This window comes from Notamacropus eugenii, chromosome 3 (assembly GCF_028372415.1).
Source record: "Notamacropus eugenii isolate mMacEug1 chromosome 3, mMacEug1.pri_v2, whole genome shotgun sequence".
Lineage (NCBI taxonomy): Eukaryota > Metazoa > Chordata > Mammalia > Diprotodontia > Macropodidae > Notamacropus > Notamacropus eugenii.
The window spans coordinates 30,381,674-30,407,902 of NC_092874.1; the positions used below are offsets into that span (position 1 = coordinate 30,381,674).

The following is a 26,229-nucleotide window of genomic DNA, read 5'->3' on the forward strand; positions in this document are numbered from 1 at the left end:
ACGTAAGGTCTTTAAAGTACTTTGCACACGGTTTTTCTTTTGAGCTGTACTGTGTGACCTTGGTCAAGTAACTTTAAAATTATGGGGTTAGCTTAGACTAGGGTTTAAGAGCCCTTCCAATTCTGAGTCTTTGAACCCTGTGAGACCAGTATCACTGGGTTTATTATCCCCATTATACATACTAAGAAATTGAGTCTTAAGGAGGACAGGTGACTTGCCCATGGTCACACACCTGACAATGGTGAGATTTTCAACTCAGGTCTTCATGGCCCCATGTCTGGAGCTCAGTATGACATTTAAGATGAAGGATTGGAGTCCTCATCCTCGCTTAGCATTCAGTTGGCAGATGTCTCTCTTCTGGAGAGAGATCACAAGAGAGATATCTTTCAGCAGATTTAGAGGATATAAGAACAAACTATGACACTTGACAGATGGACATGAGATAATCTGAGCTATGTGAAATCAATGGGTGATACCACTTAGAATATCCTCCACCCAGGGCCATGAAGAAGCCAAAAGACAAGGAGGGAAGGAGGGGCAAGTCATAGCAGATCAAATCAGAAGAATGAAAAAATAGATCTGTTTAGCAGCATTAAATTCCTATAATCCTTTTCTTCTGAAGTCTGACACTTTATTGATATAACGTTACTAATAAAGAGATATAAAGAGAGAGATACAGACAGACAGATAGAGAGGCAGGTAGGCAGACAAGATAGACAGATAAACTAGATAAAGAGTTATGATAGAGAGAGAGACAGACAGACAGAAGGATAGACAGACAGACAGATAGATAGACAGACAGAGAGAGATAGATGATAGATAGATAGATGGATAGATAGATAGATAGATAGATAGATAGATAGATAGATAGATAGATAGATAGATGATAGATAGATAGTCTAAACAAGATACATACATACATGGTTGGATAGGTGGATGTATTGGAAAGGGGGAGAGAGACAGACAGACAGACAACCAAAGCATTATAAGACGTAGTGATATCAGGGAGAGCTGGGTTCAAGTCCCTGATACTATTAGCTCTGTAATCCTAGGTAAGTCCCTGAAACTCCACAGGAAATGTTGTAAAACTCTTAGAGGCAGTGCAATACAATTTAGTCATTAAGTCTATTGTAGAGCAGAGGCTAAGTTCAAATCCCCCTCTGAATCTTTGAAGCTCTGTGACTTTGGGGAAAGTCACTTGGCATCTCTAGATTTGTTTTCTTATCTGAAAAATGGGGATATTGCTCCACTGGTACTTGCCTCACAAGGTTCATAGACTCAGACCTGGAATGTGGAAAGCATCAAGTTTGACCTTTCATGTATGGCATATAAAGTGAGAACTGACCTCAGAATCTAGAATCAGGCAATCAGCAAGCATCTCATTAGTACCTCCATGGACCCCAGTAGACTCTGTTATAAGAGTGGTGGATACAAAGACAAACAAAGTCCTTCTCTTAAAGGAACTTACATTCTATTGAGGGGAAAACATTTATGGAATACATACAAAATAAACAACTCTCAGTAAGGTTGGGAGGGCATTGCCTGTGAGGAGTGGTTCAAGAAGGGGTATATGGAGGAGACTGAGCTGAGTTTTGAAATGATGATGTTCTCAAGCACCATTTCTTAAAGTGAAAGTTCATGGATTTTGTAAAGTAGAAGGGAAAAGAAAGAGCATTCCAGGCATAAGACACAGAGATGGGAGATGGATTGTCCTTTATGAATAAGAAGACCAGTTTAGTTGTATGAGAGAGTGCAGGAAGAGGTGTAAAATATAGGACAGCTGGGAGGGTAAGCTGGGATCAGATTGTAAAGGGCTTTAAAAGTCTGTTGATCAAGAGGGGTCAGAAAAGAAGCAGTAGAGAGTGGTATCAGGAAAACCCAAAGAAGAGAGAATTCAGGAGAACTTCATCAATAGTGTTAAGTGCCATAGAGAAGTCAAGAAAATACCATCAGATTCGAAAATTAAGAGAATTTTATAGAACAGTTTCATCTGAGTAATGAGGCCAGAAGCTAGACTTGAGGGTTTAGAAGTGATTGAAAGGGACTAAAGACACCAAGAATAGATAGACGTTTTTTAAGAAAGTGACTGAGAAAAGCAGGAGAAATATAGGACAATAGCTTGAGGAATGGCAGGATCTAGTGAAAAAAAGTTAAGGAGGGAGAAGATTTGGGGCATATTTATTGGCATCAAGAAAGGACCCAAGAGATCAAATTTGAGGGGATGATTGAAGTTGCAATCTGATGAATAAGAGATGGGATAAAGGGCACTTAGAAAGGAGTTGAGTGAGACAGGAGAAATCCCATTATGATCAAAGACTGGGAGAAAAGACCAGAGAGTAGGGGTCAAGGGATTCTGAAATGAAGAAAAGATGGCACTCCCAACAAAGGCCTCTGTTTTCTTAGTGAATTATGAGCCAACGTCCACAGCAAGGAGGATGGAGGAGGGAGAGGTATGGGAGGATATGTGCAGAGAAGAATTTTAGAAAAACCTCTCTGAGCAGTGGCATAATGAATCAATTAGGGATGGGCAAAAGATGACCTTGGCACAGTGAGGGCCAAGCTGTGGCTAGATAACATCACTTCACAGGGGAAGAAGCCATCATGGTCGCAGCTTAGAACACAAGGTTTCCTGGCTCCCAGTCTGGCACTATCTCTACCACACCTTTTAGCTTCCCCTCATAATATGCTTATGAGCTAAAACTTCACTTCTCAGAAAAATAAAATTAGATTATAGCCCTTCCACCAAGATTCCAGTATTGGAAAGGAAAATTATTAGGATCAAGAAAACTTTTTAAAAAGAAAAGAAGAAAAAGAAGAAGGAAAAATTCTCATCCTGCAGTTTCTTGCTACCTCCCTGGGCAGAGGCTCCTGAAGACCTGTTTTTACAGGGCATCCAGTGATGCCAAGGGACCACTTGCTCTGCCTCATCTGTCTTACTTTTCTATGTAAACATAAATATTGTGGAGAACTTCTGTTTGGATAAGCTGTACTTGCTGAGTGGTTCTTCCTATTTCTGTGGGTCTGCTTGCTGCGCCTCCCCGGGCCCCCAAGACTTGAGGGTGTTTTGATTCATTTATTTGGCCGCCATGGATTAAATGAGGCAGTGTGGTGTCTTGGAAAGATCACTGGGCATAGAGTCAGGAGAGACCTGGACCAGAATCCTGCCTCTGACTTGACTGTAGACCATGGGCAAGTTCACCTTATTTCCTCATCTGTAAAACAGATACCTCTCTCCCAGAGTTGTTATGAATATTCAATGAGATCATACGTGTTGGATATTATATAAATGTCAGCTTTATTATTATCATCATGAAGGGCCTCCTGGGTCTGAGTAATGGGGGAGATACAAATATAATTACTTCCTTATTTGTTATTCCAGCTTTAAAATTTGAAACAATTCCCTAAGTTTCCAAACACCAGGTGAAAATGCCTAAGTAGAGAAAATAGACAAATTCCAGTGGTCTAGCTGACATTTGTAAAACCCATTAGGTCCTTCAGTATTGAAAGGAGTGAGAACTAGAGCTCATTATCACCAGCAACAAGGGGACCACTGTCCGTTCCAAGTGAAGCCCTTTTCCCAAGTTGTTCCTTGTACTAAGTGATGAGGTACTGAGGATGGATATTCGGTTAGTGCCTTTTTTTAGGCGTTCGGTAAATACAACTATTAACCATAAGTGGTGTGCATGTGTATGTGTTATATGTGTAAAAATATACATACATGTATATTATGATATATATACATACATATACTTCTATGTCTGTGTCTATACTCATTTTCATGACTGTTACTATTCACTTGCTATAAGGTCATTCATGGGTGGCAGTCATAGCCAATGATAGATTGCACTTTTGTCTTTGGTCTCTCCTCTTACTAATTCCTCCAGTGGCCCAAAGCATCTTCCTAATATATATAAGACTTCTTTGTTCAAGAACCTTGAATGTATTCCCATCCCCTGGGGGAACAGAATTCAAAGCTCACAGGTTGGCATGGAGAGCCCTTCACAGACTATTTCTCCAGATTCGATTCATATTACTCCTCCTCGTTGATTAGGCAGTCCAGCCAAAAGGGCCTCCTCTTTGTCCCCTAAACTTGGACTCCTATCTCCTACCACCATGCCTTTGTACCAGCTGGCAGGTATGTGTGAAGTACATTCCCTCACCTTGACCTCTTAGGATCCTTAAGTTCATAGGTCACCTCCCATGGGAACCCTTTCCTTATGACCTGGGTGAACTGAATGTAATAAAGAGAGTTGAGAGCCATTTCATCAATTCTAATGCTTCTAACAATTTGACATGTATTTATTAGGTGCCTTCTGTAGAGTGGGCACTTTGCCAGGAGATGGGGGAAGATGAAAATTTTATCTATAGTACCTGCCCTCATGGGACTGACAGTGTAAGGCAAGGTAGAGACTTCTAATAATAATGTACTGTAGTAACATTAGACAGAAGCAAGGCAAAGTGCCATGTGAAGAGAAGATAGCCAGTGGTCATTGCTGACTTGAGAAATCAAGAATGGCTTCACAGAAAATGTGGCATCTTTGTCATGCTTTCAAATCTGGGTTAGAATTCAGTAGGCAATAAGGAAGAAGAACATTCCAGACACAGGGAAGAAAGGAAAGAGGGAGAGAAGGAAGGAAGGAAGGAAGGAAGGAAGGAAGGAAGGAAGGAAGGAAGGAAGGAAGGGAGGGAGGGAGGGAGGGAGGAAGGAAGGAGGGAAGGAAGGAAAGAAGGAAGGAAGGAAGGAAGGAAGGAGGGAAGGAGGGAAGGAAGAAAGGGACAGAATAAAGGAAAGAGACAGGAAGGGAGGGAATGAAGGAAAGAAAGAAAGAAAGAAAGAAAGAAAGAAAGAAAGAAAGAAAGAAAGAAAGAAAGAAAGAAAGAAAGAAAGGAAGAAAGAAAGAGAAAGGAAGGAAGAGGGAGAGAGAGACTGAGAGAGAGAGCCTTTATTAAATGCTTACTAAATGCCAGGAACTATGCTAAATGATAGGGAAACAAATACAAGCAAAGGTGCCCTCCCCCCAAGGGTATTGACTGTTGACATTACATAAAGGGGAAGATGAAAGTGGAAGCAGGCCCAGACAGCCAAGGCACACTTGAGAGGACAAGGGGCAAGGAAGACTGGGGAGAAGATGAAGGAAAAGTCAAGAGGCTAAGTTAAACAGAGAGGGAGGGGGATGGGCTTCTGGAAGCAGTGTTTTAGAGGCAAGGGAATCACCAATCTGGAGATGAGACCTCAAGGCAAAGGTTTCAGGACAATGCAGGTATTGTGTAGCAGGCCCTGCAGCATCATCCTGGTTCATGCTCCAAGCTATCGTTAGGAAGCTTTGTCCATGGAGAATGTGACAGATGTGCAGAGCAGATTACAGACTACTGCCCCGATGCACTTAGTTCAAGAGAAGGGTAACTTTTCTCTCTAAAAATGGAAAGCCATGCTTCTGAAGTCCAACCTTCCTGAGGAGAGAGAATGCAGTAATAGGGGAAGGTGACCCCAAGACTCTAGGGCTGGTGGCCTAGGGCAGAGTGATATTTTGGGGCCATCTTGCTGCGTGCCAAGGTCTGGTGTGCTAGAAAACCCCATTGCCAGATGTCAGAACCCTGGGCCAAAGCTCCAGTCTCCCTGCCCTAGCAATGTCTCTTTTCATACTCACACTTCAGGGTCTGGCCTGGAACTGGATTATTATTCGGATGAATGGACAGTTGAAGTGCCCTTTCCCTCCCTTTGAATGGAGAGCTATTGGTTCAAATGGGAGAAATACCTTTATTAAGATCCACACCCTCTTAGCATCCTGTTCGCCTTACTTAAAGCTGAATTAAGAAGTCCAATGCCATTTCGGTTAGAACATAGTGTGTGGGATGAAAAGCAGATTTCTCTGGATTGCAAGAAGCCTAAATGGAAGATTTTGATGCAGATCATCAGGCAGGAGAGGAGGAGAGGTCACTCAGTATGCAGCTATAAAAGTAATACTATCTCCAGAATGCACGAAAAGACAATCATTTGAATCTCTGTTTGCTTTGCCAAAGAAGAGCTTTTTATAATAAGCCTAAGATACCACCTAAAGGTCGAAACAACGGAAGTCACAGAAATTGTTGCCCTTTAAATGAAAAGGAAGGAAAAAGTCCAAACCCTCTTGGCTAAAAAAGAAGGATGAATTGTAAATTGTATGTTTCCCCTTCTATTCCATTTCCATGGACCCAGAAAAAGAGCCAAATGAAAATGCCTTGCTAACATTTAGATTTCAACAGCGATATTAATTTTTTCAGGAGTTTTCAATTGGGTTGGTTTCCAAGGAAACCCGTGTCTGTGGTGGGATGAATTTAATTTGTTGAGATTATTGCTAAAATTTCAGGGCAAGATAGATGGAGTCCTCATGGTCTAAGACAGTATCTTGTCTGTTGTTTTAGTCATGGATGGGACATTTTTGCCATTTCCCAAATTCCTTTTGAAATAATCATCCATTTTTTTATTCAAAGCAATTCATTTCAGTTTTATTCAAAATTCAGTTGCTTCAATTCAATTTGATTCAACAAGCTTACTAAGTCGGAGGCACTGACCTAGGTGCTGAAGATATTTTTTTTAAAAACCTAAAAAAAAAGGTCCCTGCCCTCAATGAGCTTACTCTGAAATGCACTCTAGAGAGTGCAGCATCTCCCACAGATATCTTCCTAGAAGTTCTTTTGATATTTGAAATAAGATGGGATACAACTGGCCACTGTGAGCCTTGAATAGCAGGATGCCAAATTCAACTGAGTATTTTCCCATTATTAGAAACCCTCCATGCCCACCTGCCTTTCAGGTCTAACTTCATGTTACTACCTTTGATGAATCCTATATTTTAATCAAGATGGAGCAGGAATTCTATTTCTCTTTTCTATTTGCGTCTCAGTACCTGGCACAAAGTAGGCCCTTAAATGTTTTTCTGTAGCATGTCATTTCATCACTCACCTCCATCCATTTGCTTGGGTACACATATCTAGAATATTCTCCCTCCTCTATCTGTGCCACTTAGAAATCCCTGACTTCCTTTGAGATACATTTCTGGTGCTTCTTTCTCCCAGAGAATTTTCCTGATGCCCTCAGTTTTGAACACTCCCCTTCTCAAAATTACCTTGAAGTAACGTTGTGTTTTCTTATGCAAGCACCTGCAAAATAGCTCCAATAGAATGTAACCCCCTTTAGGACAGGAACTCATTTCTTGGTAGTCCCAGTACTTAGAACAGTGCCTGGCACATAATAGGCATTTAATATATGTTTGTTTATTGTCACTGATATTGTCAGACATCCTGTGTCCTGGGAATTTCTCATCTCAACAGAGCCCAGTTGTGTTAGCTTCTGGCATTTGATGAAATAATGCATTTGTTGCATTTAAAGAAAGTCAAATATTCTAAGAGGCAGAAGTGAGATGGGACTGCTTTCCAGACATAGGGATAATCCCTGCAAAGGCATAAAATGTTGAATTGGGAACAGCCAGGAGGGTTTGGCTGCAGTGTAAAATGAGACTAGGAAGAAAGGCTAGAGGTAATATTGTGAAGGGCTTTAAATACCAAGCTGAAAAATTTGTATTTGGTAACAGACAGCCATGGAAAATCATAGGGGTATAAACTTAGAGCTGGGCAGATCTTAGAGGCCACCGGTCCAATTCCTTCTTTTTTTTACAGATGAGGAAACTGAAGCAGAGAGAGGCCAAGTGACTTGCCCAGGGTCACAAAGCTGGTGTTTGATCAGAGATTTAAACCCAGGTCTTCTTCATTCCAGGTCCAGCATTCTGTCCACTCCTCCATTCTATCTCCTTGAGCAAGGAAGGATTATGATCAATCTTGGGCTTTGAGAAGATGATTTTGGCAGCTTTTTGAGGGATGGACTAGAAAAAGGAGAAACTACCATCTCTGAGGCCAATCAGGAGGATGTGGGCATAATCCAGGCAAGAGGTGCTATGGGCCTAGATTAGGGTAGTGCCTGGGTCAGAAGAGAGCAGGAAACTGATAACATCCCAAGGGAGGTGATCCTGAACCTTAAAAGCACTCCAATATTTTTTACCAAGTTTTCTAGTACAGGTTCAATCAGCAGTGAAGTTTAATTTAATGTTTTCTGGAAGATGATGTTTAAGGCCCACAGGAATGTAATCATGTTACGAAATATTTGCTCTTGATTTATTTAAAACAATAGAATTTAGTTTGCGTGTGTGATGGAGAGGAGACAAGAATTCACTTGTGACAGTAATGGTCCAAATCATGTTTCATTAGCATTATTTTTTCAATTAGCAAATTTTCTTCTTACTGAGATGATGATGATGATGATGATGATGATGATGATGATGATAACAGATGTATTTAATTGAATTCAACACGTGTATTAAGTGCTTGCCATAGATAAAAAGATAAAATGTTTATTAAGTACTTACTATATGTCAGGCACTGTGCTAAGCTCAGAGGTTACAAATACAAGCAAACAAAACAGCTGCTACCCTCCATGAGCTTGTATTCTAAAGGGGAAGAGGATACAGAAAGGGAAGTTGGAGAAGGGAGGGAGGGGAACATGCAGGGTAACATGGAGTGTAGCAGTCTGGACAAAGTTGTGGGAGCAAGCAAAGGCCAAAGGTGACCTATCAGGACTCAGGAACAGAGTCTAGATGACTGATGGGAAGGAAAAGAAGATGGTGGGCTTAGTATCGATGGTATAATGGGAAACAGTCTTGGAAGTAGCCCAGAGAGTTTGGCTTAGCAAAAACTGGGCTAACAGAGATGAGGGACCCAGAACTGGAGTTCAGGTTAACAGTGGGGAAGAGGTGAAGGTCATGGAGTGGTCCAAGAAGAAAATACAAATCTGTCTCTGCCAAGAAGAAGTTTATATTCTGCTTGAGTCTACAACATGAACAGAGATAAATAGATCCAAAGCTATTTGTGGAAGAAGAAAGAATTAAGAAATGGGGGGAATAGGAAATATTTAGACTAGGTAGGTACACCTGAACCATGCTCTATAAGAAACCAGGGATTTATATGAAGTAGAGGTAAAAAGGGAGGGCACTGAAGGTGTATGGAATACTTTGCATGGAGTCTAGAGACAGTGTATCATATATGCAGAATAGCTAACAAACCAATTCAACTGGGATGGAGAGTATGTGAGAGGAACTAGTATGAAATAAGAATGAAAAGGTAGATAGAAAGGTAGGTGGGAGCCATATTATAGAAGGCTCTAGACATCAGCCTGAAGAGTTGGTATCTTATCTGAGATAGGGAGCCAATGAAGATTCTTGAGCAGAGAGGTGCCTTGGTCAGGCTTTCCATTTAAGGGTAGCAATTTGGCCAGTATGTAGAAAGAGACTGGAGAAGGAAGAGTCTGGGATCCCTGAGTTCAATTGGAATGCCCTTGCAATAGTGCAGGTAAGAAAAGAAGAAGACCAGAAATGGGGTGGTCATGAAATGACTGGAAAGAAGGAGATAGATCCAAGAGACATCATGGAGGTGACCAAATCAACAAGGCTTGGCAACTAGTTGGATATGGGTGATGCATTCGAGTCATGCTGTTTATATGAGTGATCACCACCTCTTGTATTTGTACAGCTTTACTTTGACATAGCTCCCAAACTTTTCTTACGTTAGCTAGTTCATGAAGAACACCATATGTCTAAATGACTTGCCTGTGGTATTACGAAATATCAGTGGGAGCTGGGAACAGTCGAGGAGGGAAGCTGTGGGCTCCTCAGCTATGGCTATAGACATTAAGTAACACTCCCAGGCTCCATTTGAAATGGCATATGCAAAAGGAACCTTAAAATAGCACCTATGTCTGCCAAGTCTATCAGTAAAGTTCAGGTGTAGCAACTTAAATCATCTTGGAACAATGAGTCATGCTTACAAATAGAAACATAAGGATTCTGGGATCGGGGCTGAAATCAGCCAACATATTATTGAACAGTTAACGAGAGAGGATGGCAGGGAATAAATAAACATCGAGCAAGGAACAGTCTATCTTCTTAATAGCATCTTAAGCACATAATTCCCCACCCACCCCTCCCCCCATCATGTTTGAGATGCCTAAGTGGTGGATAGTGAAGGGGGACAGACGATGGAGCCAACAGGAGTCACCACATGCCACAACTCTGCTCAAGCCCAGCGCCATATGTGAGCTTTGGAACACAGGGGAATGAACAGCAAAGAGAAACCATCCTTTGTAGTCCCCCTATGGGAATTCAGCATATCATGCTATTCAGAAACACCCACAAATGCTGGAGAAGGTTTACTGTAATTAACAGCCTGATGACCAGATGTAGGTCCCCTTTCATTCATTCATGCAGCAAACATTTTTCAGGTCATAATACACAAAACAAACGACTGAATATAACTAAAATATATGGTAAGCATAATTACCCTTCTGCATTGTGTTATGGATGCTGGGTTTAAGAAAACAGATTTTGATTATAGAAATCATTTCTTAGCACCAGCTAAGTGATATAACAGAAATGATTCTCCTTCTCTCCTTCCCTTCCCTTCCTTTCTTCTTTCCTCCCTCTTTCCCTTCCTTCTTTCCTTCATTTATCCTTCCTTCCTTCTCTTCTTTCATTCCTTCCTTCTCTCCTTTCCTCCCTCCCTCCTTCCCTTCTTTCTTTTCATTCTTCCTTCCTTCATCCTTCCTTCCTTCTTTTCCCTTCCTACTTTCTATCCTTCCTTTATCTTTCTTCCCTTCATTAGTTCTTTTCTCCCTCCTTCCCTTTGTTCTTTCTATTCTTCTTTCTTTTTCCTTTCTTTTTTCTTTCTTCCCTCCCTTCTTTCTATCCTTCCTTTATCCTTCTTTCCTCCCTCCTTTCTTGCCCCTCCCTTTTCTCCTTCTCTCCCCTTTTCCCTACTTCCCTTCTTTATTTCCTTCTTGCAATTCCATTCAACAAATATTTGGTAATCATCTGCTTATGTGAGAGGCACTATACTAGGTCCTGAGAATAGAAAAAGCACAATCTAAGCTCCTGACACCAAGGTGCTTACTTACTAGGAGTATGTGACATGCACACCAATGCATCAAAATATGACCATTTGAGGAGGGGAAGAATGTTAACAACGAGGATAGGGATCAAGGAAGGCTTTAGAAAGGAGGCGATGTTTGCCTGAGCCTTGAAGGAAGATTAAGGCAGTGTGAGAGGCACTATGATAGAGTGGGAGTTACTTGGGCTCCTATTTAATCCCTGAGGTGCCTGGCTCTGTGGTCAGGGGTGACTCAATTCACCAGTTTCCTCATTTGTAAATTAGGGAAGGCATCCCTGCCTCACAAAGCTTTTGTGGGGTTCTAGTGAGATAATGTGCATCAAAGTGCTTCACAGATCATAAAACATTGTAGAAATGTTGGCTCTTGTTAGAAGGATTCTGGGAGGAGGAAGGAGAATTATCCAGGAATGTCATTTTGGTGTCTGTATCCCTAGCACCTAGCACAGGGCCTCCCACACAAGAGATACTTGGTAATGTTTGCTAGATGGATGGGTGGGTGGGTGGATGTGAGGAATGGGATGCATGAGTGTCCCGCAGGTGGGATGTGAATTGAGGGAACATCTGGAGGCCCCTTCAGCTGGAACATAGAGGACTGAAAGGCAGTACAGTGAGATAAGACTGGAAAGGTCGTCAGGAGCCAGGCCATGACGGGTGGTCAAGAATGCCAGCCTGAGTCATTTTTGTTTCACAGAGCCAACAGGGAACCTCTGAAGGTTTATGAGCAGGGAACATCATTGTCCAACTATGCCATAGAAGATTTATTTTGCAGCTTTGTGGGCGATGGATTAGAGGGGAAGGACTGGAAATGGGGAAAACAATGAGGACATTCCAGGCAGGAGACAATAAAGGCCTCCTTTCCTTCCTTCCCTCTTTTCTTCTTCCCTCCCTACTCTCTCCCTCCTTGCTTGCTCCCTCCCTTCTCCCTTCCTTCCTTCCTTTCTTCCTTCCTTTTTCCCTCCCTCCTCCCTTATTCCTTCTTCCCTCTCTCTCTCTCCATTCTTGCTCCCTCCCTTTCTTTCTTCCTTCCTTCCTCCCTCCCTTCTTCCTTCCTTTTCCCCTTTTCCTTCTTTCCATCTTCCTTTTTTCCTTTTTTCTTCTTTTCTCCTTTCCTTCCTTCTTTCCTTTTTTTTCCTTTGTTTTCTTCTTTCCTTTTTTCTCTTTTCTTTCTTTTTTCTTTACTTCTTTCCTTTCTTTTTTCCTTCCCTCATTCCTTCTTTCCTCTCTTCCTCCTTTTCTTCTTTCTCTCTTTCCTTTCTTCTTTCCAAAACTACTTATTAAAGTTCCTTCTGTGTTGGAAGCCCTGTAATCAGTTTTGTATTCCCTCATTTCAAGAGTCAGTAAAACAAAATGAATTCCCAAAAGAGTGGTTTGAATTTGACACACATAAACTTTCCACCACCTTTTTTTTCTTGTCTTCTTTCTTTCCTTATATTATTAGACTAAATGCTGGTACCTTTGTTTGTTTTGACACAAAAGACTCATTAGAGGAAAATAATGTTTTTCCCTCCATCCTCAGAGAATGTTACTATTGAGTTTTCTTAGTAAAGCAGGTGTAGTTTGTGTACAGGCTTCTGCCTTTTGGATTCCTCCTAAATTCATCTGAAGAAGTAGGAGAGACCAAGGCAGAGGACCTTTTGACAACAAGTCAAGGGTTAGCATTACTTCACTGCTACTTGTCCTTCCCTGATATTTCTCCCTCCAGGGTCTGCGCAGCCATTTCCAGTGGCTCTTCCTTTTCATGGGGAGCCGTCCCTTCTCCTGGAAGCTTTCTGTTTCTGTTTCCAGTGATCTACGCTTAGGTCAAAACCCTGAGCTTCCCCCCTGCCTGGCCCTTCCTCCTATAGGTCATTCACACCCCTGCCCAGAAGGGCCAACATGAGACCCCAGAAAGAGCCCTGTCCTTGAAATCAGAAAACCAGGGTTCAAGGCCAAGCTCTGCCCCTTAGGAGCTGTGGGATCCAGACCAAGTGACTCATCCTCTCAGATGTGCTGTCTCAAGTCCACTAGGGGTAAATCAGAATCAGCCCACAGAACCAGTGTGAGAAAAGGGGTTTCTAAACTTTCAAGGAGAGACAGAGACAGAATCTAAAAGTATATATATTATATATGTGTGTATGTTCATATTTACACACACATGTAGATTTGGTCTGTTCCTAGGTTGTCACTGGTTTAAGGAATTGATTTTACCAAAGCAGATTGGTAACTGGCAACCTAGAGCCATGGAGATTTGACTGGAGGTCTGAGCAGCTGGGACTTGCCCAGCCATACAAGTCAGTACTTGAACTAAGGTCTTCCGGAGTTTAAGGCTAGCTCTTTGTGGCACACTTTTATACATACATGTATATGAGCATGTGTATAACATGCATATACATGTGTGTTCGTGTGTATTGTATCTGTATGAGTATGTGTGGGGTTTGCATGTAAATGTGTGGTTATATACATATATGATTATAGTAAGTAATGTATGTTACATAGTAAGTACATTGTGTGAAATGTATTTATGGATACATTATAGGGATATAAATAGGTTGTGCATATTATATATGTATACAGATGCAATAATTTCCTCTTCTGTAAAGTAGGGAATAATGATTACATCTACCTCACAGAATTATTGTAAGGATCAAGTAAGATAATGTACAGAAAGCACTTTGCTAATAATTTTAAAGTACCATCTATTTTTAAAAAGTCCTCATTTATTTATTTTGAACATTCTTTTCTTTTTAAACTTTGAGTGTTCCAAATTCTCCCCCTCCCCCCACCTCTTCCACACCCACTGAGAAGGTAAGCGATATGATATCAATCATACATGTGAAATCATGCAAAACATATTTCCATATTAGCCACCTTTCAAGCAAGAAAAATAAAGAAAGTGAGAAAATTATCCTGCAGCTTGCACTCAGAGTTCATCCGTTCTTTCTCTGGAGGTGGATAGCATTATTTCATCGTGAGCAATTTGGAATTGTCTTGTATTATTTTATTGATCAGAGTAGCCAAGTCTGTCACAGTTGATCATCATTACAACACTACTGTTACTGTGTACAATGATCTCCTGGTTCTTCTCACTTCACATCAGTTCATTTAGATCTTCATGTTGGGTTTTTTTTCTGACACCACCCCCCTCATCATTTCTGATGGCACAATAATACTCCATCACAATCATATACCATTCCCCCATTGATGGGTATCCCCTGAATTTCCAAGTCTTTGCTACCACAAAAAGAGATGCTATAATATTTTTATACATATAGATCCTTTTCCTTGTTCTTTGATCTCTTTGGGATACAGACCTAGAAGTTGTATTACTGGGCCAAAAGGTATGCACAGTCTTATAGCCCTTTGAGCCTAGTCCAAGTTGTTTTCCAGAGTGGTTGGGCAAGTTCACAACTCTACAAATGGTTCATTAGCATACCTATTTTTCCCGTCATCTCTTCCAGCATTTGTCATTTCTGATAGGTGTAGATGCTACCTCAGAGTTGTTTTAATTTGCATTTGTCTAATCAATAGTGATTTTAGAACAATTTTTTATGTGATTGTATATAACTTCTGAAAACTCCCCTCTCAGTGGCCATTTATCAGTTGGACTCTTTTTTTATAAATTTGACTCGGTTCCATACTCAGAATACATTTGAGAAATTATTACAGAAATTTGCTTTAAAAATTTTTGATAGTGCTTTATTGTCTATGGTATCTTTTAGCAAAATGTAATGTCCTGGATTATCTCTTTTAGTTAGGTCTATTTTTGCTTTGGTTTTGGTTGAGGACTTGATTACTATCCGCACAACGTTTTTTACTCCAGCTGAAGCATACTAGATTCTGCTCCAGACCTTTATTTAATTCTGTGTGTGACTTTCTGTTTCAAGTGTGTCTCTTATAAACAACATATTATTGAATTCTGGTTTCTAATCCATTCCACTGTATGCTTCCATTTTATGGGTGAGCTCATCCCAGACTCATTCACAGTTGTCGTTACTAACAGTCTATTTCACTCCATCCTATAATCCTCTCTTCTTCCCCCTCCCTCTCATTCTCTCCTCTCTCCCCTTTCTCCCCTCTCTCTGTCCCGTTTCTCCTCAAATTCTTATTTTGCTTCTAACAACTGCCTCCCTTAATGCACCCTCCCCTTTATCAAACCACCTCTTTCTCTTATTCCCTAATCGTCCTGTTTCCCTGTTGAGTAAGTTACATTTCTATATACAACTCAGTGTCTATGTACATATGTATATATATGTATATGCATGTATTTACATATATGTGAGGGGTGAGGGGTGTGTATACGTGTGTCTGTGTGTACACATTTTCTTCATTCTTTCAACCAGTTCTAATGAGTGAAGATCAAGCATTGCTTGCCACTACCATCCGTTTTCCCCCTCCATTGTAAAAGCTCTTCCTTGTACGCCTCTTTTATGTGAGAAAATTTTCCCCATTCTACCTCTCCTTACCCCCTTTTCCCAGTACATCCCTGTTTCTCCCTCCTTAATTTTTTTTGGAGTTCATCCCAAGTAATCAACTCACACCCATGCCCTCAGTTTATTGTAAACTCCTTTCAACTGCTCTAGGCATTACAAAGTTCTTAGGAGTTACAAGTATCATCTTTCCATATAACAATTTAAACAGTTTAACTTTATGGAGTCCCTTATGATGACTCTTTCATGTTTACCTTTTTATACTTCTCTTAAGTGTCAAATTTTCTCTTCAGTTCTGATGTTTTCATCAGTAATGCTTGAATGTCTTTTATTTCATTAAATATGTGTGTGTGTATGTATGTATTTGTCTATTTATTTTTCTCCTGAAGGATTACACTCAGTTTTTCTGGGCAGGTGATTCTTGGTAGTAACCCTATCTTCCTTATTCCAAGCCCTCCACTCCTTTAACATGAAAGCCATTAAATCTTGTATGACCCTGACTGTGACTCCACGATATTTGAATTGTTTATTTCTGACTGCTTGAAACATTTTTTCTCATTGACCTGGAAGCTCTGGAAATGGGTTTAATATTTCTGGGAGTTTTCATTTGGGAATCTTTCAGGCGATGAAAGGTGGATTCTTTCACTCTCTATTTTACCCTCTTGAAGAGAGCTCCTGAAATTGTTGCAGCAGCGGCTACTGTTGCCACTACTGTGTGTGTAGGCTCCAACACGGGACTCCACCCTAGTGACAGACTTCTCCTGCCAACCTCTTAAGTTTTCTTAGGCTGGAAAAATGTCTCACTCCGACTTTTTATTGGCTCTGCTGCACCAAAATTTGATTTCAAGTGCTATTTTTTAAAGTTGTTTGGAGGAGAATGTGGGGAGAATTCACCTCGGTGGTTGCCCCCAATCTGCCATCTTGGCTCCACTCCTTTAAAGTGCCATCTTGATGTGAGCTGTTATTATTCATTTCCTCCTGAGTATAAAGTAGGTTAGTGAATGGCAGCCCCTCAGGTCAATCTATAATCCTGTCAAAGTTGACCAGCCCCAAGTTGGTCCTTAGATACTCTAGGATCCATCTTGTATCAAGATAAAAGACTCCTCACATGGGCTCTGTTATATCACAGACTGGTTCACTACCTTACTACCTCCACTGAAAGGTGGATTCTTTCACTCTCTATTTTACCCTCTTGAAGAGAGCTCCTGAAATTGTTGCAGCAGCGGCTACTGTTGCCAGTACCAATGAGAAACCATAACCAGGTGTGTTCCTTGTGAGTGTACACTACATCTCTTTAGAAAATGGATAGCCACTGCTTTCTCCATGTGACTGTAAGCTTTGCTCTACTCTATAGTAATAGGGTTCCCTTAGCATTCTGTTCAACCATAATGCAAGTATCTCCCTTTGGTCAGAGTAGAATTGGCTGAGAAAGTGAAAAGAGATGAATCAAATCCATTCCTGCACAGACATTGCCATGTGCCAAAGGACTCCACAGAGCAGCTATTACCCTACATCTCAATCTTCCTTCCAATGCCACTTTCCCAAACCCTTCCCCTTCCATGTTGGATGATGAGCAATCTACTTATTACTACCTCTTCTGGAGGGAATCCAGAGCCCCTCATTCACTCTGACCCTCAGACCCACTCCTACCCTCCCAAGGGTTGTAGGCCTGGCTTTGCTGCTTACTCTGAGCAGAGAGTCACCAGTTACACTCCTTCCAGTAAGGTGGAAAAATCACTTTGCCTTACCATCTTCCCTGCCCCTGGCTTCCAAAGAACTCCCATTTGTCTCCTGATTTGAGGTGAGCTCTTTGAAATCAGGGACCGTCTTACTTTTCTATTTGTATCTCCAGTACATAGCTGTATTTCACACATAGTAAGTGCACCAGGCCTTACCATATAGGCATCTAGATGGCCCAGTGGATAGGACACTGAGTCTGGAATCAGGAAGACATGAGTTCAAATCCAGCCTCAGACATTTACTAGCTGTGAGACCCTTCACAATCACTTAACTGCCTTTTGCTTCAATTTCCTCATCTGTAAAATGGGGATAATAACAGCACCTCCCTCCCAGGGGTGTTGTGAGAATCGAATGAGGTAATGATTGTAAAGTGCTTCACACAGTACCTGTCACAGAGTAAGCACCATATAAGTGTCAACTCATTATTATTACCCAGATTACACTCTGGCCCTTCAGTACTTGCCATTTGCCCTGAAAAGACACCCTCCAGGCCCCTACACACCACCATCTGACTTGGCAACAAACCCTCAGGACTCCTGGCCTTTCGTATCTATCTTGTTGATACCTGCTAATGAGCACCAGACCTTGTGTCTGAACTCTCCTTGACATGTTGTGTCCCACAATTAGAAGGTGATCTCCTTGAGAACAAAGATTGTCTCACTTTTCTGTATGAATCCCCAATGCTTAGCATAGGAAAAATGCTTTATAAATGCCTTTTTGCTCATTTATTCATTATTTTATCCTTAAATCTATAAACACCATCACAAGTAGCTGCCAGGAAATGTCCCCTTTCCAGAGCCATGGGGCCCTTGGCTCCTGGCCCTGTGATGTCCCCTTCTCTTCTAAGGGACCCCCCAGGAGTCCAGAAGGATCTGCAGGAATCCACAGTTGGCCATCCCTCCCATCAGCATGGACAGGGTGGGATAGGGCCATGGCTCATTCCAGGCTCGGAACGTCCTCCAGACAGACAGAGAGAAGGGGCTGGAACGACAAGGGAAGAGGCCACAGTCGCGGGCCTTGCTCCAGAACTACCCTTGGCCAGTTCTCTTTTTTAGAAGGCAGAGAAAACACACTTGACAGCAGGCACTTTGTGCTGCCCCAACAGGTTAATCCTGACCTTTTCAATGCACATTTTTACCAGCCATTAACAGCATGCTATTTTCTGCTCAGCTGTCTCCTAAAAAGCTTTAATTCATCACATTAGACAGTGGGCACCTACTCTTTCTCCTATCCATGTGGTCCTGCCCAGCTTGCCCAGCTCTTGTCATTTTATCAGATTTATTCTTTTTCTCTTTGACAGTTGGGCAGCACTGAGGGAATGAAAGTTTAAATGAGTTTTAATATAGCCAGATAAATAGCAACTGGAGTATGTGTGTTGGACTTCGAGTTGGGAGGATCTGAGTTCAAATCCAGCCTGAACCACTTGCTGATTGTGTGACTCTGGGCAAATGACTTTCGTCTCTCTCAGCCTCAGTTTCCTCATCTGTGAAGTGGAGGCAATAATAGCACCCACCTTCCCAGGGTTGTAAGGATTAAATGAAATACCCTAGGTATTTCCTTTCTAGAAAGGAAAGGGTGATATTAAAAGCTGAGGCAACAGCCATTGGTGAGAAGTTATTGTGATGAAGTCAGGATAGCTAAGTAAGGATTTATAAAGGAAAACTAAAGAGCAAAGGCCAGCAATCACAAGAAGGGAGCAAAGGGCCCCACAGAGCAGCTACTACCCTACATCTCAATTTTCTTGCCAATGCCTCTTTCCTGAACCCTTCCCCCTCCAAGTTGGATGCTGAGAAACCTCTTCCGGAAAGAATCCAGAGCCCCTAGTTCACTCTGCCCCTCAGACCCATTCCTGCCATCCCAAAGGTTTTTAAGACAACTTCTTAAAACAAATTTAGTGCTGAGAGAAGGCCACAGGGCACTGCATTGCAACTGCAGGGGAGGTAAATATGGGAAAAATGAGAGGAAAGTCAAAGAAAAACCAAAATGAGACTGGTAGGGAAGAGCTCCCAGGTAGAGAGCTTATTTCATGCTGACTAACTTCCTCGTGTCTAGGCTTCAGGGGCTTCCAGAACCCTCTAAATTTTGACGCCGCGGGAGAAAGTTCTAATCACCCTACCCTAGTTAAGGCTTTCTGTTCCTAGAAGACATCAACAAAATCCATTCAAAGTGTACTTTAAAACTGAAATCCAGACTTGTTTGTGGGAACCAGATTTTCCAAAAACTGGTAATGAGTGAGGTGGTAGGTTTTGCTTCTATTTGAAAAAGAGTAGTAAATGTTTTTCACTCTTGTTCTGTAAGCCCTAAACCCCTTGAGATCAGGGAGAGGGGCATGTTTTTGCTTCTCTGAAGTCCTTGGATTTGTGTTTTACATCTTTTTTTTTTTAATCCTGTGTTTTCTTCAGAACAGCAAGCTTTTAGTGAAGAGTTTTAAAGAATATTAAAGTTTCCTGGGGGTATCAAGTGGTTGTCATTTGCTCAGGATCACGCAGTCTAGATGAATCAGGGGCAGGATTTGAATCCAGGTTCCCTGGGCTCAGGGGCTATACATAGAACCAGAAAGACCTGAGCTTAAAATGGTTTGATCCTGACATGACACTCAATAACCTTCAGCCTCAGTTTTCTCATCCATAAAATGGGGCTAATAGTGCCTATGCCATTGTAAGGATCAAATAGATACTATACCTAAAGTACTTTGTGGGCCTAAAATGTTATATAAATGTTAGATGCTCTTATTATTATACCACCTATAAATGGTAGTATTACTTACTATGCCTTTTTAAATGCTTTTTTCATACAATTGACCATATTGTTTTCAATTAAACTTCATTTTCATCACTCTACTTAGGTAGCTAAGTTATACTAGTCAGTTAAGAGGAGCAAAAAGGGTGAGGGGGATCCTAAGGATACCTCATTTTCCCACTTATAGATGCATGAAAATCCTTACTCAGTTCAGAAAGAGAAAAGGTCAATCTCAGGTTGTAGAATGTGATCCTTTATGTTAACATGCCAGGGACATATTTCAAACTTAATATGGATTATGACAAATTTGTTCTTAGTTGTAACAGTCAGTTTACATGTTTGTGAGAAGCTAAGTATACTCCCTTTCTCTGTGAACAACAGGGTTCATTTGGGAGAAAATGAACAACCATTTATTAAGTGGTCATTATGTACCAGGAACTGTACTCAGTGATTTACCAGTGTCATGCTTGATCCTCACAACAACCCTGGGAGGTAGGTGCTACTATGATCCCCATTCTACAGTTGAGGAAACTGAGGCACACAGAGGTTAAGTGACTTGCCCAAGGTCATACAGTTAGTAGGTTTCTGAGGTGGGATTTGAAATCAGGGTTTCCTGACTCCAGGTTTGACCAAAAGTTCTATACATTGAACTGCCCCATGGGGGCACATTCACTAATAGATAAAATTTGATTGGAGGAGGAAGGTTGTTAAATAGATTTTAAAACTCTCCTATTCAAAGACTTCTGAGGGAATTTAAATGTTTTATATTCAATACAAATAATATTAAGTCTTGGGGCTTTTCAAATTACCTAGCTTAAAAAAACAGAGAATCATCTTTTTTTCCCCATTATTTTGTGATTTGTCATGTGAATGTTTCTAAGGACTATAGATACAATTCTGGAGCATGGCTTGATTTCCAAAAACATTTATAGATTTTCTAAAAATTTTTTAGTTGTTCCTTTGAGATAAAAAAATAAAAATAATGTTCATGGCTTTCGCTAATATTGCTAAGCAGTAAAAAGCAAGAAAGTTCTTGGATTTTTGCCTCCAAAGAAATGGACAATATGCCAGGAAAATCACTGGGTAAAATTAGATGCATCCAACTTGGAATGCATAGCCAAAAAGATTCTTCCTTGCCATTTTCATTTGCCAGGAAGAATAACAGCTCATTGAAAGGTTAATCTGAGTATTAGTTTTGGTCAATTTGAGATAAATAAAGGATATTGGATAAAAAAAAAAACATAAGGTCTATAGTATTTTTAAATCCTAGAGTTTTCAGAAAATAACCACCACTTTAAATGTAATGTTTTGACATTTTCAGCAAGAAGAAAATTTTAATTAAATGTTTACTTGCATAAATGATTAAAAATATTCTTGTAAAGGCTTCTGGTTTGTTTTAAGGGTAACCAGAAAACAGCAGAAAAATGAATTCTGGATAGAGTGAAGGATTAGAGTTCCTAAGACGTGAGTTCAAATCGAGCCTCAGACATTGGCAGTGTGACCCTGAGCAAGCCACTTAACCTCTACCTACATTGGTTGCCTCATCTATAAGATGGGGATAGTAATAGCACCTACCTCACTAGTTGTTGCGAGGATCACCTGAGATAATATTTGTAAAATGCTTATCATAGTGTCTGGCACACATAGTAGGTACTTTATACATTATTGTTTCCTTTCTTTTCTTGTCATGATCGCAATATTCATGTACTTGAGTAGGACTATGAGTATACAACTCCAGCAAATAGCAGTATTACCACAAAAGAAAATTATAAGAAAAACCCAATAGTGTTTTCCTAAATACATACACATGCACACACACGTAAAACTCAATCAAAAGAATTGGCTCCTGTTCATTTAGGAAATACGAGTCTATAAAGATTGTATATAAATAATCTCCCATTAGAAAGTACAAGCTGGTTGGGAAAATTATCATGTAATTAGCCCAAAAAATTTCTCACAAACATCCCTAAAGTTTATTGAAACTTTTTTTAACATATTTTAAAAGCCAGAGAGAAACATGTGCCAGTGACTGGTTCCTGTGGATAATTCTGTAAAAGAAAATCAATAATTCTAGCAACAGATTAAGACACTAAAATCTGTTTTTAAGAATCAGCCTAGATTAATGGGTGTGTCATCCACCCAGCACTATTAAAGTTCCAACGAGTTAATGCTAATAAACAAGCTTATTGATTTCAGGATTTTCTGTACAGTCCCCCAGGGGAGTTCCCCTTAGAATACTGCACACTTAAGTTGTCAGCTAAAGTGATAGAGTTACCGCTTTGTGTGGTTATCATTTTCTAATCATATTGAAAGGGGCTAGAATGGTTTATAAAATGAATCCTGCTTGTGATGGTCTAATAAGATGGCTTGTCTGGCAGTCACTTCTTTATCTGATGTTGGGAGGTGGGGGAGGTCAGCCCTACCTGTCTGCCATCTTCCCGAGGAATTAGCTACAGTCACAGATTAAGACCTTTGATGGTCATAAATCTGCCTCTCAATATGTTTGAATGGCAGGGGAGTTTACCAGCCTATCCAATATAAATAGGACGTTAGCGCATCAAGTGCTACTACTCCAAAGTGAAGCAGGCTGTGACTTTATTGGTCTTGTTTATTCATCTTTCCTCTCCCTGCCGTTCGATGTGTATGTATGCGTCTGGGAGTGTATGCACAGCCGTGTGTATGCCCCAGATGGTGTGTATGCACGCCGCTTGTGTACGTGTGTATGTAAAGTAGAAACGCAGGGGACAGAATCACAAAATGAACTTCTGTGTGCAGGAAATATACGAGGTCTATCCAGGTGCTGCCAGCGCTGCTTATATGCAATGTCCAGGTTCTTGCACATATGTCGAAGATAGTCAGAATTACAGCGGCTGTGATGCTCAGGCCGGGCACAATAACAACATATGTATGGAACAGGCCTGGGCAGTGAATCAGCCGTATACCTGTAGTTACCCTGGAAACATGTTTAAAAGCGAGTACTCTGACATGGACGTGGCCCTGAAGCCGTACAGCCAACCTGAATATTTCACTGAAGAAAAGCCTACTTTCACTCAGGTGCAGTCGCCACCGTACTCTCAGAAAAAAGGTAGGGACAATTTTATTTCTATTTTTTCCCCCTTTAGTCCTGTGCCTGTGGTTGTTTTTCCCTAGAAGTGGCTGCATCTGCTTCCTCACACATAATCTTTGAATTTGAAGCCTGTCTGCTCCGTTATAGAGGTTGCTAGGTGATTGAAAGGTCTCCGCAGTCAGCAGAGATTTCCAAGCACTTTCTTATTCGCATAGGAAAGCTGTAGTTAGAAAGCTGAGTTGGATTTTTCTTATGTGTGTTCCGTTAGCCAAATGTTAACCAGAAATCTTCAGGTGGAAGAGGGGAGGAGGAGATCTACAAGTTTTCCCTTTCAGAGATGGGCATGTCAGATTTGGAATGGTCCTGTTCTCATTAGTTTCCTTTCCTCGGGTTCCATGGAAAAATCCACTTGGCTCTTTCTTGACATTTCATGGGAAATGTACACATTAGCTAGCTAGCTAACATGATTTCTCTTGGGCAATGTAGTAGTAAATGTATGTTAGAATGACTTGTTGCCTCATTTCTCCAGATTTACTCCCCCTTGCTTAACCTGGAAAGAATGCTATGTCCAATCGTTTCAATCCAGATGTAATAAGAATCATACCCTCCCGCTACAAAGTTTCACCTTTCAAAAACCATGCCTGACATGGTCTGTATATCCAAGCAGGTAGCATGTCATTTCCCCACTTCGGTCGACAGAGCATTCCCTATAAAATCCCGAACACAGTGTTCCTTGTATAGGCACGATCAACCTAGCACTCACTGAAAACTTGGAATACAGTGTAGGAAATGGATGCAAAGGCACTCCAAATAAGCTCCAAACCTAGTGTAGCTTTGACAGAAATGCTTGCATTCTGCATCTGTGGGACTTAGGAACCTGTTGAGCAGACAGGGATACCTAATTTGCAGTGATATGGTGCCCTGTTGTATTTATAAAGGAATGTCTCCAGTAACGTTAACTGAAAAGAGATCTGACGGGGCTCACTGAATGCAAAAGAAAATACCATCAGCAACTTTTCAGATGGTTCAATAGGAAAGAAAAAAAGGCTGCCTATTTAATTCAGACAGACTAGGAATCCTGTTTCTGGTTTTCTCCTAGGGTAAATAATAATGTTTGCTGACGTATTAGTAACTTCTATATGTGAATAAGGTGGAGGGGGGGAGAGATTGCGTACAATTATAGTATGATGAGAAGATATATCTAAGAGTTTATTTTTTTCCTTTATGGCTGAGGAATTGCACTTCTGTGGAGTCCCAGAGTTTTATTTATTTATTTATTTATTTTTATTTATAATATTTTGGAGGCAAGAGATAACCTAGTGAATTTCAAAGTACCATCTCTAACTTGCAAATTTCCCATTGGGCTGGAGAGTGTCCCCTATTTCTTAAGAAATGTGGCTTCTGGATAACTCAGTTTTTAAAATGAGAAATGAGTACATTGGGACTCCGTGCATGACTATGTACAGCTCTGGAGAATGGTGTCCTGGGATCCCAAAGAACTGATGTTTCTGTTGGTCTCCTTTTAACTTTCTGGAGAGTTCAGATGTGGCTAAGATATAGTTAATTGCAGAAATTTCCTGACATTTTCCCCATCAATTGGTACTTCTAGGGATTGTTTTACCCAGAACCTCCTCAGAAACTCAGTGGAGAGGTCCCTAACAAAGGGGACCTGCTTTGGGCATTGATGCCTGGATCGTTAATATGATTCATGAAATGGAGAAACAAAGCAGCATTTTATGCATTTATGGATGTAATTTTTAAAAGCCCTGTACCTTGAAAGGCCACTGGACACCCTCTCCCTGTGCCCTCCCTCTCCCTTTGCCCTCCCTGCCAATCTCACTGAACAAGGCATATGATTGGCTTTAAGCATGTTAGTATTTGTGGCAGCCAGTTTTTAAGCAGACCTCGGTAAAACGAACCAATCTGCTAACTGTCTCCCAAGAACAAAAGGTTAGACCCAGCATGTCTGTCTATATTGATCTAATATTGTTGTTGAGTGGGATGGGTTCTTTCTGTCAGTGAATCCTCAATGGTGTCTCATTAAGACAACATTAATACTTTAAGCAGGTGTCCTTTTGAAGGGGCTTTATTGTTTCATTGGGCTTTCTTTGATTCCCAATAAATCATAATTGCCTCGTCTGTGTTCATTGTGTTCAGCACCATTCTATATTCCTCAGTAATACGGCTGTCAAAACTTTTTCTTCTCTCTGTCTTTCCCTTTGAATTTACCTTATTTCTTAGTCTCTGAATACAGTTTTCTCTCCTTCAATATGTGGAGAAAGGCTGAAGTTTAGAATAGAGTCTGTCTCACTTATCAGTTCTCTGATGGAGAATAGAAGATTTTTGTTTTCTCTAAAGCTTTAATTTAAAAAAAAAAATCCAGCACAAAGGACCAATGAAATGAATAATCGCAATCAGGAAATAAAGAAAACCTTCTCTTTGTCCTCCAAGGGAACATGGCATCTTAAATCAAACCTAGCAATTAGAGAAAATTAAAATCAGTAATTAGCCCCAGCTTTTGATCACAGACTTTTCTAAGGGACAATAGAGTGTTGAAGAGCTGAAATTTTCAAGGCAAACTTAAGGGAATTGGACAGTCAGGGTGTGGTGTCTTCTCATTTGTACTAATGAAATCAACATAGCTAGAAGATGACAGTGCCTTTGGCCTGATCTCTCACCAGGCAGTCCAATGCTGTGCAGAAGTTTAGGACCAACTGGGATTCAGCCTTGCCAGTCAAGTACTCACTTTATTTTAAACAGAATACTTCCTTAGAGGTGTTTCACCTAACCTTTTCTTTAAACCTCTCTTTCATACAGTGAATCTGTTTCAGTTCCCTGTGTCCTTAAATCCTATAGGGATTAGACTTCCCAACAGTTGCTAAAATATTTGTATCAGAATTAATGTTCATATTCAGAGAACTTAAGTCCCAACTCTTTTTTTCTCCTTCACTTCTCTCCCCCAAAATCCCAATTCTTCAACATGATGATCAAGAAGGATCTTTTTTTTTTTTTTTTGATAAATGTTCTTACTCTTGGGAATAATTTTGAAATGTACAAAAAGAAAAGTGAAGAACAAATAATAATATGCTTGTAGGGTTGTATTGGAATAAACACAGAAGATCTACAGCTGGTGAAAGACCTACAAAAGCATATAATGAATCCATCTTAGTAACTCATCAACTTTACTGAAGAATTGTCAGTCTAATGGGTATAATTGCATAAACACTAGAAATGGAAATTAAATGGTAAATCAGGTATTGTTTGGCCTGACTCAGATGCAGGAGATCGAATTTCAAACAAGACTCT

General features: G+C 40.7%; 1 protein-coding gene across 6 annotated transcripts in view; it reads left to right on the forward strand.

The window, feature by feature from the left end:
• Nucleotides 1-26,229, forward strand: part of THRB (thyroid hormone receptor beta) — a 438,230-nt gene that overhangs the window by 361,050 nt on the left and 50,951 nt on the right. Inside the window, exon 1 of one of the 6 annotated variants that reach the window (XM_072651182.1) lies at nucleotides 15,688-22,941. The exons of the other annotated variants lie outside the window; for them this stretch is intronic. Coding sequence (XP_072507283.1) covers nucleotides 22,614-22,941 — 328 coding nt within the window. The 5' untranslated portion in view covers nucleotides 15,688-22,613. Of the gene's footprint in view, nucleotides 1-15,687; nucleotides 22,942-26,229 lie in introns of those variants that run through there. 6 annotated transcript variants of the gene reach the window in all.